This window comes from Clinocottus analis, unplaced genomic scaffold (assembly GCF_023055335.1).
Source record: "Clinocottus analis isolate CAN_PGR_092001 unplaced genomic scaffold, fCliAna1.0.p SCAF_7, whole genome shotgun sequence".
Taxonomy (NCBI): Eukaryota; Metazoa; Chordata; class Actinopteri; order Perciformes; family Cottidae; genus Clinocottus; species Clinocottus analis.
In genome coordinates, this window is record NW_027176229.1 from 10,516,186 (window position 1) to 10,531,508 (window position 15,323).

General features: G+C 39.0%; 1 protein-coding gene across 1 annotated transcript; it reads right to left on the reverse strand.

The window, feature by feature from the left end:
• Nucleotides 1-11: 11 nt before the first annotated feature.
• glt1d1 (glycosyltransferase 1 domain containing 1) lies at nucleotides 12-15,274 on the reverse strand. Its single transcript, XM_068566248.1, has 12 exons — nucleotides 14,798-15,274; nucleotides 14,342-14,493; nucleotides 14,094-14,199; nucleotides 12,462-12,513; nucleotides 11,492-11,528; nucleotides 10,824-10,880; nucleotides 6,116-6,214; nucleotides 5,358-5,407; nucleotides 3,440-3,483; nucleotides 2,856-2,976; nucleotides 2,191-2,289; nucleotides 12-502 (listed from the first exon to the last, which is right to left on the reverse strand). Exons 1-12 carry the CDS (start codon nucleotides 14,863-14,865, stop codon nucleotides 350-352), a joined length of 1,038 nt encoding a protein of 345 aa, XP_068422349.1. The 5' UTR covers nucleotides 14,866-15,274; the 3' UTR covers nucleotides 12-349.
• Between the last annotated feature and the right edge of the window lie 49 nt (nucleotides 15,275-15,323).

The following is a 15,323-nucleotide window of genomic DNA, read 5'->3' on the forward strand; positions in this document are numbered from 1 at the left end:
TTTGCCTCTTTTATTATGTAAAATGCATAAACAGAGAATTGATGCCTTCAGATATTCATATCAAACCATAAATAACAGTACATCACTTTCAAAAACATACAATATATTAACTAAACAACCATTTCTACTCTCGGTCTTTGGTTCAAAGTGCTCTGAAGCATTATTTTAATTTAGCAGAGCAGATAAAATTGCTTTCTTTTGTACAGTGTCTTTGTAGCTTGATTTGTTAAAAGACCGGGAATAAAGACATTGGTGATAATCCAACCTATAAATAAGTTGGCGTAATGGCCGGCTCTCTGTCATTGCAGTTCCTGAGAAAGTATGCAGAGGGGAGTTGAAGGCTGAGACCTTACGTTGAGAGTAGAGTGTCCACCAGCTGCTGGTAGGTTTCTCTCTCCCGTTTCAGGCAGTGATGCTCTTCCACGTAGAGCTTTCCATTCTTCACCACTCTGTCTCTCAGCTTATGATCTGACAACAGCCTCTGAGATTGATGCACAAATTCCTGGAAGAAATAAAAGCAAAACAAGTCTCATTTACTGCCAAATGTCCCTTAAAGCTTGCTATTGATGTTTGCCTTAAGATATGTTTATATTTTTGTAAATCATAAAAGATCATCCAAGATACAGGAGCAGAACTCAGACACTTCCAAAATGTCTGTTGTTGCCAAAGGATGGAGATATTTGTGGGATCAGATTCACATATGGCTGTCCACAATAGACCTTTTCAGTCAATCCTAATAGCTGCCACCTCCTGTTAACTTATGTAAAAAAACAAAGTGACTGATAGTGTTTAACAATACTCTCACAACAGCTGTACGAGGGGAGGGGAAGATGGGGATACAATGAGCTAATTAAGAAATGAGTAATGGTGTCATTGCTGAGCATTGACTGAGATGATGTATCCATATGGCATCCTGAATCATAGCTGTTCATCTGTTGCCCCAACAGACTGAAATAATCCTCCAAAAAGAGCTTTGAGAAGAGAAGTGTTCCTGCAACATGGCAGCCCACATTAGCTGAAGACGACAACCAATGAGCACACACAGTTTTAGCCACTGCTAGTCAGCAGGCCAATTCACTTTACTTCATAAAAGTGATACAATTATGTCTGGAGTGGCTATTGGTAGGAAACGGCTCCTCTGTATGGCCATATAAGCTATAAATTCTCAGCAACGGGATTAAAGCTCAATTTATAAACTGAAACCTTATAATCATTTCACTCTTAGTCCAAATTATAGAACCAGACAGGAAGTGCCTTTTTTTCTCTTTAAAGCTTTTATGCTTGTGTGTTTTTTTCCTCTTCTTTTGACACATTTCTTAATACCTACACTCCTGATGTAATTACCTTGAAGGCTTAAAGAACCAGAAACACAGTCAATCAAAAAAAAAAGAGGATTTTAAAGTATGCAGAAAAAGTCTTGAGTGTTATCCACTGAAGAAAAAAAAAGTTTTTGGCTGAAAGAAGAGAACTGATTGCCTATCGGTCCTGGCTGAGGTCGTGGTTTATCCAGCCCAAGTCGCTACAACCATCTGTGAGAGCTTCCTCCTGGCAGCTGAGCTGAGCACACGTGTCCACCCCGGAGAGGACTTATCTCCACCCTCACAACAACATCACGCAGAACATGGTGTCTTGACAGCACCACGTCCTAGCCCCCCACCGAGCCACAACCAATGGTAATTTTTCTTTTGCATCAAACCTCATGATAGATCAGACTGAAGAGCTCCTCATGGGAGCCCCCCACTTTGCACTTTCCTGCACGATGCCTTGTGTTGCATCACCACATGGTAATGTGGTATCTTCGCTCAGTCCCTGAAGGCTGCCCTTTTTGATCCTAATCTAAGCACCTGGGGAAACATCTGCTACTTTTGTTTTATTTTATCTGCTTAGATTCAGACTAATGATAAGAATTTAAAGTAAAACATTTTACAAAATGATGTAAAGTTTTCGTACTTCAAGTTGTATGACTTTTTAAGATAAATCTATGCCAGGAAGGGGACATACCCAACCTTCTGTCATCCTGATACAGTGCTTCAATTCTACTTACAGCATTAGCCGCAAGCACTTTTCTGGCTGCTTGAGGTGACAGGACTAGCTGCTGGCTACAGTGCATATGCAGTATATCCTCTTTGTAGTCCACGAACACAGTCAATGTGACAGCTTAATGGGGATTAACGCATGCGGTCACCATACCTGAGGAGACGAGTACAACAGGCCTGTGAACTCATGGTGCACTATGGCTGCATTTCCTGGTATGTCCCTGGCCAACACAGGTACCCCGAGATCCATGGCCTGTTGGAGCAGAGACATTGAATGCTTAAAAGTCACTGTGACTTTTTTCCTTTGTCATTATCATGAAACGGAAGTACAGTGCAGTCAGTCTATCCTTCAATGCCTTGGTTTACTTACAGAAGGGACAATCTGTAGCTGCTACTTGATATAGCAGGTTGTTGAGTGTCACATGCTACCATACTAATCAGACTTTGAGTCCGCTGTGGATTCTGTCAATAGACTGTGATTAAAAAAGATTAAGTAGATTTGCAGGTTTTGCTACCTCAGTAATGGGAAGATTGCAGTCAAGCAATTCATTTGGGTAATTGTCCCTAAAGTGGTCAGATAACATTGCAGCAGAGCAAGACACAGCGAGATAAGAACTCCTGTAAATATTCACTAATTTAAAAAAAACATTTTAATGGGTTTTTGTTGGAAAATTCTCCTTTTACATTTAAAGATAAATTACCATAATATTCTGCACAACACTGCATGAGCTAAAAAGATAACATTGTTTTTAGCAGCTGAATTACTGGAGTCAGGAAGGACATGTTATTCAGTTACCCATGGGCCCTAAAGATGTTTACCTCCAAAATGGCTGCTGACATGCCCTCTGAGACGGAGCTGTTAACCACAGTGAAGCACCTTTTCATGGCAGCATGAAGCTCCCGTTGGCTCCTCTCCTGGGCCAAGAAGACCCCTGCTGTTCTGCAGAAGCAGCGGCAAAGCTCAGTTCGGTGTGACTCAGGGCTAACAGAGGCGTGAATGATGCTAAAGGGCAGTGACAAGCCCAGGGAAGGAAACACAGTTGCACTGTGTGTGACATGCACACAGAGTCCAGGTAAACCAGAGAAGGCAGCTTCCTGCCGCTAAGAGTACTGTTGTGGTGTTGTGGCCCTTGGTGAAAAACTGAAAGATCAGTTAAGACTCATGAGTGGGAGGACAGATAATAAATAAAGAGAGGATCTTAGTGCTCCCCTCAGATTTTCATTCAGTTCACCTTATGTCGAGATAAATGTGAGTTACATTTTCGTGGATATCTTCTTGTGCCACATACAATAGTGAGATGAGCCGTCTTCACATTTCTCGCAGGTAAAGTCTTAATTGTCACATCTCAAGTCTACTTTTATGGGACGTTTAACTGTTAAGGAAAACTCAAAATGAATCTTACTTTTTAACAACAGCTTCCACTTCAATGGTAAACACAGGATCGATCTAATAGAGAGTGAGACACGTTACAAAGACAAGTGAAATCTTAATGATGGAATACAAACAATGACATGAATAATAATTTATATTAAGCTCAAATTATTCTCTGGAAAATCCTGTATTTTCAGAGATTGGGGTCAGGGTGGGGTGGGTGGCCAATCTGATTAATTGCAATGGGGGATTTCCGTGCATAGCAATTTAGGTCAAAGATTCTGCCAAGCAAGCTCCTACTTGTTTTGCTTTCAGTTTAAATTCTACAGGAAATCTGCTTTAAGCACATGTGCATTTAAATCAACGAATCTGAACAGAGGGAAAACAATTGTATCTTGGTGTAATTTTGGATTTAGCAGACATTGTTCACAATGTATACTATTTGTTGGTGGAACTAAAGGGGAGGCATGGCCAGTTAGAAGAGGAAGGCAGACACTATATAAATATGTATTGATTACTTACATAGTCATTACTGTTTTTATTTATCTTTAACATTTTTGTCACATTATTTTCATGTTTTTAAGCAACTGCGCGCAAATATTCCAAGAGCTGACATTATATTTTTAGAATAATCTTTAGATTTTTTCTTTTTTTATTCAATACTCCAGAATATGCTACTTGTGTTGTTTCATTACAGATGAGTGAGATGTGGCATTGTTGACAAACTGACCTGAATTCTCCTCTTAATGACAGATGCCGTGCAGCCAGAGTGCTTATTACTCGAATGTAGTAGCTGTGGATTTATAGTACGGCATGACGGCCTGAGTAAAGCATGTCTCATTCTCAGTTTGTAATTTTTGCACTTACGGTTTCTCTATTAAACCGATTGCATGACGTTTATATTTAAAAGTGAAATCCTTTAAAGTATCAAGGGAATATCTGTCGGTCATACGAATACATGTTTGTTATAATAATAATAATATATGGCTTTTCATTTTACCAAAACAAACAAACAAACACAATTTCCCAGTGATACAGTGTGTCGAGATGAATCACACGTCTGCGCTTCAACTGAACTATTTCATCAAATAGTAAAGCGTAGCGGAAAAGAAGCGGCATTCAGACACTGTAGAAGCCCCTGGCCAAGTCTAATTGAGTTGTTTTTGAGCAAATCTAAAGCAGAACATACCTTTTTCCTGACACCACTGTTTGAAAGAAAGAACAGATACTAAAATACTGTATATTGATGTCAAATCAAAGCAAGTCAGAGAGAAAAAAAAAGATGAAGACAAACATACAGAAAAAAAACCCAGTGAGAGCCTGGAAGCAAAACAGTTGTAAGAGCACTGACGGTGATGGTGTTTGCTTGAATATAACTTCACTCTAACAAGGTGCAATCGATCAAAGCTTTTAAAGTTACTGTAAAAAAACTCCCTGACGATTTATGAATATAGCCAATTATACCCGGCTGTAAAAATTCAATTGCTTTTTTCCCTCTCAATTATTTGACGAGCTCGGCATAAAGCCACAGTGGCTGTATATGTATACGTTTGTCTTCAGGTATGAGACACAGGGCGAAAGTCTGATGGTGTGGGCCAACTGCTTCGGCTGCATTTCCAGATATGTGCCCATCCTCAAGTATTAAACAGAGATAGCTCTTTACAGCTCCGAGGCGACTGCTAAACTGTAGAAAGCAATGCATCAATGTATCAAGCAGTCAGCCAGTTAGACAAAAAGAAACAGGACCTGTGCTGCTGTCTTCACCCTGTTTGCAGAAGATTGCCTGTTCTTCCCGGCGCTGCCAGTTAATTCCAGCTAAACAGCTAAAGCCAGTTTCTCTCCTGCATCCAATTAGTGGGTGCTTGAATTCCAAGGCAAGGTTTCTATTTCGAAAGCACAGAATGTCACGTTACAGAGGGAGACACATGGCAGGTATCATGTGTACTTACCCGTGGCCCAATCACAACCAACACATTCAGCGGGTTCTCACGATGCCACTCTGAAAGATGCAAAAAAAACAAAAACACAACCGTTTGAGAAAAAAAACTACTAGCAGCAACATCAAAGCTTTTTGCACAACAATCTTACATCTATGCTTTCTTAGCGCACCGTATGTTTCTATTTTTTACAAACATGCAAGTGACAATCCAAACATCTAGTTCTCCTATCTGGCTGAAACACCAATATACAACTATAAGCCCTTTCGTGCGTAGTCTCATTACTGTCACTTTGTGCTAGAAAGTCACACACAATAAAAGAGGATGTAAAAAAGGAAACCACAGATGTTGCAACTTGAACTCAATCTCAAAGTTGAGAGACATTATTAGACACATTATATAGGATATATAACAGTTATCATAAAAAGCAAAAGCATAACAGTACGGCTTAAGAAGATAACAAGGCACAATGTCTTCCTGCACTCCCTGCACTCTCACATGAATGTTTTAATAATCTGAAACTCAACCGCGAAGATCTTACTTCCTTCCTAATTGATGAGGACACTGCCATTGCCTCTACCATAGGCTACTACAGAAAAGTAGTCAGAAAGGCTTTGCAATTTGAGAGTTTGCTTGACATATGAATTTGCTGAAAACATGACAGCATCAGATACCCTCCCCTTTGTTTTAGCTGAGATATTATTTGACAATGTATTTTCCTTGGGTTTTTCCATTATCAGTGCATATACTTTATAAAATAGATTGTTTACCTGAAAAAATCTCCACTAGATAGAGGGGGTCCTTGACTCTTCTGAGGCCACAGACCAACAGGAAGACACGTAGCTGATCCACATGCTCACTGCTCACACCTGGAGAGTAGCCAGCACAATATCAAAACGCTGCATAATGAACATCCCGAGTTCGTCGGCAGATAATGAAAGCAATACATCACCCAAGGTCATGAGGAAAATAAGACAGCAGTGACTAATGTACTCCACAATTCTCTGATCAGAGTTGTAACATTCAGCAGGGAAATAGGTTGCTGCATACATTAGAAGGTTGCAGCCTAATCAGTGTGTAATACAGCATCATAACTACAAAGCCACAGGGTTTGGGTGACAATTTGCTCACTGAACAACCTTAGAATAAAATGAGCTAACCCAACATCACAATACACACAACAACAACAACAACAATACACTTTGAGAACCTTGCTCTAATTAAGAGGGAGTGGCACTAAATCGTTTCTTTTCCTAGATCATCCAATTTACAATCCAAAGATTAATCAGAAACTGTTACACAACTGTGCTCCCTGCCAACAACTACTGTTCTGCACCTGACCTCCCAAAAGCAATAGAAACAAGTCCTGAACCTGACTACGCAGTTACGCACATCCACACACACAAACACACACATGTCTATATCTCTGACTTCTCACAAATTAGCAGAAGCTAAAATTAAATAGGGTAAAACATACTTGCGCTATAAAGTATCTACAGGATAGTGGAGTTTGAAGGAAATCCCATTGACAATTGACTAGTGTACAGAGAGTAGCATTCTCTCAATGAAAATGCTAACATGCTGATCATCAAAACAAGTTTGTGGAATGGAGATGGCACAATCCCAAAACACACAGAAACATCAGGGATCTTTTATTAACACTGATGAGAGCGGCTTGTTTCACTCAGCGCTTCATCAAACTCATGTTCAAGCTGAGCAAAAGCAATCTCGCAGTTACCTGAACCTCAGATCCTAAAGAACATGCTGTGCTTTTTTTTTTTACTAACATGCTGATGTTTAGTAGGTATAATGTTTACCATGTTCACCATCTCGTTGACACAAAGCTACAGCTGATAGGACGGTCACTAGCTTTGCAGAGTTGGTCATTAATCTGAGTGAAATTAAATGTTGACCTGATGATGGTACGAGATGAAAAGTGAAGGGGTCACCAAAATTACTACATTTATGTCTGTAGCATATCTCATGACTTTCCATCCGATATTTGTCAAGGTATGTGCTAGAGGAAATGGGATACATCAACTGGCAACCATGAATGTTTAGATATTCAGTAAATGTTAAGATATTTCATTGGATGAGTGAACATATAGACCTGCTTGTGCACTAAAGGAGGAGTTGGAATCACCAACATCAGTAGGTTTGATTCCTGAGGACCATGAAAATCTGTAGTTGTTGTGACAGGATGTTACGTCAGTTTTGAAGCTGTTATGCCCCGTTCTGTACTGCCTGTGAAGGCAGTTGTGGTTTTATGTAGGCTTAAAGTGAAGTTGGTGTAAAGGCAACACTTTAAGGCCACGGTCTACTGGCTGAATATCAGAACATATTATACTAAAACAAGCAGATGTAGAGGGATGTTTAAACATTAGAGGGTTACCCAAGTGTCAGAAAATACATTTTTAATCCCTGACCTAGTATACTCACCAACGAAACAAATGGATAAATCCTACATTTTGAAGTAGTATTAATTACAGTGTTGAACCAACATTGAAGGGAAGTACAAAATAAGCCAATAATAAAAAATATTTAGAAAATGTCTGTGACAATTCGAGAAACAAACCATTTAGAAAATAATACCAGACAGACACAATCACGTGTTGAGAGCACAGTGACAGTTGAGTGAAATCCCCTGCTGCCGGATAAGCCCAGATCAAGAGGCCGAGGCAGCTCTTTTAATGCTATTAAAGCATCTTAAAATGACAGTGTGGAGTCTGGGCAATGACCCTGATCCTAGGAACCAATTATCAAAATGCTCTTCATCTGCGGGAAGTAATGAAGGTCCTCGCATTGATTCACATGACAGATCGCGTCAGCTGAGGGAAACAAACATGTCACTACCTCGGAAGCAGATGTAGGCGGAGGATAGCTGGAATCATACAGGAGCTAAGATATGTCAAAATTAATAAGAAATTCAAAGAATATATATATATATATATATATATATATATATATATATATATATATATATATATATATATATATATATATATATATATATCCCTTTGGATTCAATGATGCAATTTATCTTTCCTCAGGGGAGAAACACAAATTTGTACAAATCATATGCTGTGCCAGAAGCACTCTTTTCTCTCATCTCTTCTTGCAGTTGTGTGAGTTCTATGCAAAACACATTTTTGTTCGTTTGCCTTTGATTTCAGAAGGGTATTCTGAACAACCTCCTAATGCTTTAATTAGTATGTGTGCACGCATGGATATGGCAGCACATATCTATCTGAAGACCTTCTATTAATCTGTTGTGTGGCAACAAGGTGATACAGAAAACAGATACAGCAGGGACCCGACCAAATGAAAGGAAAAACACCTAACAAAATGGAATCTATTAACAAAGCTTCACATGTCTGATACATGAAGCCAATAAAGAGCTTTTGATAATCAACCAGTCTACTGAATTCCAGAGAATGTTTTAAAGCTGCTAATAAGCTCCGAAAAGAAAATAGTTTGTGTCCAGTTTGCCGGTGCTTGTCACAAATCTGACAAGTCCGAAGAAATGTGTCTAGTTTCATTCTCGACACACCAGGACTACATGTTCAGATAAGCCAGATATCTTAGGAGAGAAACACATTTGTGGTCAACAAAGATGACGAAATGAATAATACATTACTTATTTACTTTATAAAGCGGAGCTCGACGCAACTGCAAATTCCTCAATGTGATATAATGATCAAGAAACACAAGGCCACTTTAACGCATGATGTGCCTGCTATGACACATTGTTCCCTAATCAAGTTGCCACACTATAGGATGATAATAGGAATTACACTTGACACCTAACCTCGTCTTTTGAATTTTAATCACATTTAATCAATTAATACAGACTTTACTGAAGGCTCCCTGTGTAATATATTCAATAAGCATACTATCCCTTGAGGATCAAGCAGCTGGACGAGGTGACAACAGACCCCCTGCTCGTTCCCTCTCATCCCTCAGTGACTCAAAGCCTCACAGTGCTGTTCTACATGTATGCGCCCATCTCACAAGCACCGAGTGGCTTCATGAACTGACAGCTTAACCCAAAGGATGGATATATATATATATATATATATATATATATATATATATATATATATATATATATATATATATATATATATATATATATATATATATATATATATATATATATATAGATTGTTGCTGGAGTCACTTCTGTCAGACTGTGTGCTGTTGTTTGAGGAAAACTATAACATTATGAAAAGATTGTTGAAGGTAACAAAGCAGGTTTTCAAAGTGCAAAAGGAGGACATAGACATGAAATCGAGACATTTTCAGTTTTATGATGACAAACGCAAAGTTACAACAGGAGGATAAGTAGTCATTTTATTTAAAGGGTTCCTTTCTGCCTGGGGAGGGGGGGGGGTCATCCTTATTATATACTAGCAAGTAAAAATCTAGAGCATGAGCATGTGTCAAAGCACCATTGTGATTACACTGTGGCAAGGAAAATACAAAAAAATGTCTTTCTGATATTAAACCCATCTGACCATTATCTAAAAATGATCACAAATTATCACAATCAGACAGCACATACACAGAAACTAACACAATGTTTATATCACTAAACGCAACCATGAGTCAAATCACTTTCATCACATGACTGAGGGAAAGCACAATACTTTTGACTCCCATCTTCAGTATAACAAATGGAGAAGTGACTGTGGGCAATTAGTATTACTCGCACTGGTGAAGCGCGGTGACAAATGGACCCAGGTCAGAGAGCTATTAATGAATTGATGCTCTCTGTATTCAACATTGCTCTATATGAGCACTAATGTACGTGGGATGGACATCATCTTGCAATTGTTAAAATCAGGGCAGGTTGTGGAGAGGATGCTTTGAGTAACGGTGCATATTTACTGAGCTATTCAAATGGGAGTTGGAGAACTGGAGGAGAGAATGGAAAAGGTAAATCTGCGACAAACTCTGGCCTCGATGACAACGACACTGATGCATTGAACACAGCACAGAGTAAATTTATGCTCTAAATTGGTACTTTTCAGGTGGGGGCTGCACAAATGCATTCCCCATCATGCTCCCAGCGGGGGCTCCACTGCACTGCACAATCTATGACTAATAGTGGAGGAAAGAAGAAGAGGATGGAGTCTAGAATATGGCACGAAATGAGACTTGCCAATAACAAGTTTTTATTAAAGAGCAAAAAATATTAAGCTAAAATACAGTATATTCAAAGAATGACAAATACCTGACTAGTAATTTTAAAATGTATGATTTTGTCCTGTTATGAAAGGATCAGTACACCAAAAAAGCTCTTATGATCCAACAACTTCCCTCAGAATAGCTTTCATAAGAAATGTTTTCTACTAAAAGCAAATAACGAACAACAAAAATTAGTTTGTGGAAACCGTCCCCAATGAGGCGTGTGGATGATAAAGTTTCCTGTGAGACAATGGCTGGAATGACAACCAGTTGAAGCAGTAACAGTACCTGAGCTCCTCAAGAATTCAGCCCAGTGGAATTTCTCACTCACTTCCGTCTGGATGCCTTTTAAGACAAAACAAGGCAGTCAGTCTCTATGTTAAAGCTTTAAGTGGAAGGATATCAATGTGTGTATTTTAGTTAAATACTTGAATACGTTAAGTTCGCAATTGTTTTTCAGATTTCGAAAACTTTGTTATTTGACACTCAAAGTTAGGTCCATCAATCAAATCTAATATTTGTCTAAACTGTTATTTGTAGGAAACATATTTGTGTGGAAACATTATATTAATCTAATCTTTGTATGTGAAATATACAAAACAGATTCATATTTAAAAACATTATTATGTATGGTGGACGTCAAAAGCACTTCAGTGTGAACATTATCTAGTGACAAGCATAAGAGCTAAACTTTCAGTGGTCAAGGATCAGCCGCTCCACGGCTCTCCTCTAATCTATGAAGGGACACTATTTGCCAAAAAAGGCTTCTGGTGGGAAACAACATGTAGGAATGATTTGGGCTGCCCTACATGGCACGGTGGCCAATGGCAAGAGCAAATACAACTCTGTACTATGGACAGCATGATAATGAAGGAAAAAATGTCAAAGCTGATTAACAATTTAATGGCAAACAGGGATGTCCAGTCAAGCGCGGCTATTCCTGCTGCAGAGCTTACCTTGGGGCTGGACATAGATTTTACTGCTCTGGGACAGCTTTAGAGAGACACATAGAAACATTTGGGTAAAAACACGGACAAAAACATAGCATGCAAGGGTTTTAAATCAATCAGTAATTATTGGTAGTATTTAATTATACAAATTACACATGATTACAACTAACTGTTCTTCTTTCTCTACATGTCACACAAAAGAAATAGCCAATTAATGCTTGTTGTGCACCAAACGTATTCAATTAAAATCCAAACTTTAAAAGAGTCAGGAAAGCAGTTGCTGCGATAAAGGGGTTGCTACAAAACAAATCAGAGAAGATGGAAAGAAAATTGACTGCATGCTATCACACTGGATCCATCCCCTATGTGTGTTTTCTGTCACAATAAATAGCGTAGCGATGCCTCTCAGTGCCTGTCCTGTCTGCCTGCTGTCAGCACTAAATGGCAGAGATAAAGCCTGCCGCTCCCCTCAATCTGCAGCCCACGGATGGAATCTAATTTAAAAATAAAACGTGTTAATATTGTTTTAATACCAAACGATTACAGGCCAGGGGAGGACAGTGTTTGTATTGTAAAAGCCCTTCTGCTGTATTTATTGAAGCTGTCAGGGTTCTTCTGTATGTTGATGTGCTGTAAAACGCAAACAGAGAGCTTTTGCCCCCACTACTCAATTTTTCAATTGTAGCTTTGAAATAAAGGGCTCACTGTTTTGTTTATTTTAAAATATGAATTATGACAGTCAGTTCATTGCTTAGTTTATGTGAGAGTGGGTTTCAGCATAGCAGGAAGTCACAAGCATATTAAATTAGACGTGCACACACACTATATAAACATTTTCTAGTAAAACTCATCTGAGTAGAACTGGTAACCACCATATGTCACGTGATGCAGTGGCTTGCACATGTCATGCAAGCATCAATGCTTATTAAATATAAACTACTGCAGACTATTACAATACAAAAGAGTATAATCGTACCAAAAATAACTCTGCCTCTTCTTTCAGTTTGTCCGTAAATGCTACCGCAAACCTGATTAAAAAAAGAAAAACAGTTATTACCCAGTTATCATCACACCTTTCAAACCCATTTCTGTTACACAATAACTTTCATTGCTGCTGTTTTAGCTTTTTGCAAGCAATGACAATTTGGTGACAAGAGTAAAACACAAAAGTCTCCAGGCTAGGGCTGAACACGTGAGAGCAGAGGAACTGCTGGTGGTTTGAAGGCAAAGGATTTAAGGATGAATACAGCAGGAATACAAAGAGGAAAACAAAGGGAATGTAGAGCAAAGAATAGTGACGAGATATTAATTTGCGTGCATTATTAAATAGGCCAACGGGCTCAGAGCGGTGACTGAATTTTATGATCAAGGTTTGTGTGAGAAGGCACAAGCAGCAGGAGGTGGGCGAATTCAGATGTTAGAAGTTTTGAGACTTGAATCCCCCTCCCCGTGCTCCCAGAAGGCAATTATCCCCTTAGATTTACTGGATGTATGCCCTACCATCTCAGTCATTATCATCATAATGATAACGAAGACATCAGGGTCTTGTGTTAGGGCGCAGGACAGGATATTGATAAGCCTATGTGCACGCTCACTTTTTAATGTTAAAGTGGGGGAGAAGAGAACACGCAACCTGCACATCCGGCACAGCTGGTGTTCAGCCTCGTTCTTTCATGCCAGTACACAGCACTGGATGATTTTGCAGGAATCCAGTCTTTTTCTCCCAAAATATAATTGATACCTTATAGTCTACAAGTCTTAAATGTTTTCCAACGATTCAAGTAATGGAGAAAATTATTTTTAATATGTTTTCATCGTCAAGCAATTCTTAATATCTACATTAATAGAAGGATGATTGTTTTTAATAGGAGACATAAACAGTGATTTATGGGTAAAATTCATTTTATTCCCACTGGTTACACATGTAACACCAACTTTGGTTTGAGGTTGTAAATCTTGTACTGCTTGTAAAGCAAGATTTGTTATTATATCCCAGACTAAAAATCATATGGTGAAAGAAATTAGAGGTTGTCGTTGATTTGATATGGACAAATTAAGTTAAGGTGTAAATGGTTGCATTTACTTCCTGCTTGTACTTCAGGATGGTGACGTCTGCATCAAACCTCTATAAAAGGAAGTAAGTAAAACATGTTGTGATACATTATTGGCATATTTGGTACCAATCGGCGTTGAAATCTATTATTGATATATTAAGACGACACACTTTTTCATATTTACATTCATGTCACACTCACAACACAACTTTTTCAAACACACTCAAATGATAATTTGTTCCATGTTGGTTGCACATGTATTTGTCCTATATATATATATATATATATATACATACATATATATATATATAAATATATAGATATATATATATACACACACACTAAATGGATGGGAAGCAAAAACATATACTTCGTTGTGTATTGTCATTAAGCAAATTGTGACTGGAGTTCTCCACAGACAGAGCACCACACATATTTTCATACACTTTTCCAAACCAATTTTAGAAAAGACATCTGTCTGGAGTAAAATATATACCAACTTTGGCACTATTATAAATTAATTAGGTTAAAGTAGTAGTTTGTAGCAACATCACCTGGCTTTCAGTAGCACCTGCTCCATAACCACACGCTTCTGCTCAACTTTCACATCTTCATTTATATCTGTTCCGCCAAAGATAACGCCAAAGGGTACTTGGATGTCTGGTGTAAAGTTGTAAAGGTTAGACATAAAACAGAAAGGTCCTGACATTTTTGGGACAGATAGCAATTTGCAAGCCTAATAGTATGTTGACTAACACAAATAAGATAAGTGAATAGATCATATAACAGCAAGGATGTTTACCCAAGAGAAGGCTGCCTGCTCTGAGTAGATGGATGGCCAGTGCACCCTCAAATGGAGGATGTTGAGATATTAGATTTGCCACCTCAGCAGGAGACTGAAATGCTGCTGCATCTCTGAGCTCACAGGTGTGTCCTGCTGATTCAATGTGGGACCTACAAGAAAGGAAACATGTGACTATGGCTGGCTAGTGGGAAGGCAGGATTGTTAAGTTAAGTTACAAACATTCAAACAAACTTTTTTCTTCTACTCACAAGCCTCGTTTTACCACTTTCAAAAGTCGTGTTGGTGTGTGACTACACTGTTTTCTACCTGACACCCGTCGTCTTCCTGGATCATCTTATAGCTGATTTACTCAAGCCATTTGTCCATTGCACAGTAAAGCTGCATTTGGAGAGGCCTCACCAGGTAAATAATTATAGGCAACAGCTGTTAGCACTTAGCAACAATGCAAATTACCTTATTCTCTCAGCTGTAGTGTAGTTTCCAGTTTTGGGGCTGAGACAAGCAATGAAGAGTAATTTCATATCTTCACTAAAAGCTGGTCTGACAAGCTAAGAGGGTTAGTTAACGCGTACACATTTGGGAAAACCAGGTAGGAAAACGGCAGTAAGCCGAGTCTCTGTGTGTGCTGCTTCAGTGGGTTGAGCTCGCTGAACCGGACTCCTCTCACATTTCCTGAAACCATGGCTGCAAGTTACCACGTCAAGCAAAGCAAACCGCGAGCGCCACCGGGCTAGCTCGGTGTTTGGCAGCACACCCACGCTGGAAATGTTTACAAGTCCGTCTCCTATGAGATCCCCGGGAAACACATGACGGCACATACTGTACGGGCACTGCTTCCAAGACCCTCATTGGTTTTACACTGAGTGAATACAACAATTAACATACAAAAAACCTGTCAGAGCACACTGCTGTGTGCTGTCATGTGTGTCAAAGCCATATTCAGCGTAATGAAAAAAAGGCACTGCCACCACTTCCTTCT

Excerpts from the sequence above, each read along its gene's own strand:
- glt1d1 (XM_068566248.1), bottom strand. The coding sequence starts at position 14,865 with ATGAAATTACTCTTCATTGCTTGTCTCAGCCCCAAAACTGGAAACTAC. Across the intron at positions 12,514-14,093 it reads CAGGTGCTACTGAAAGCCAG|GTTTGCGGTAGCATTTACGG; the intron begins GTGATGTTGCTA and ends TTTTTTAATCAG. Across the intron at positions 6,215-10,823 it reads TGAATTCTTGAGGAGCTCAG|GTGTGAGCAGTGAGCATGTG; the intron begins GTACTGTTACTG and ends GCTACTCTCCAG.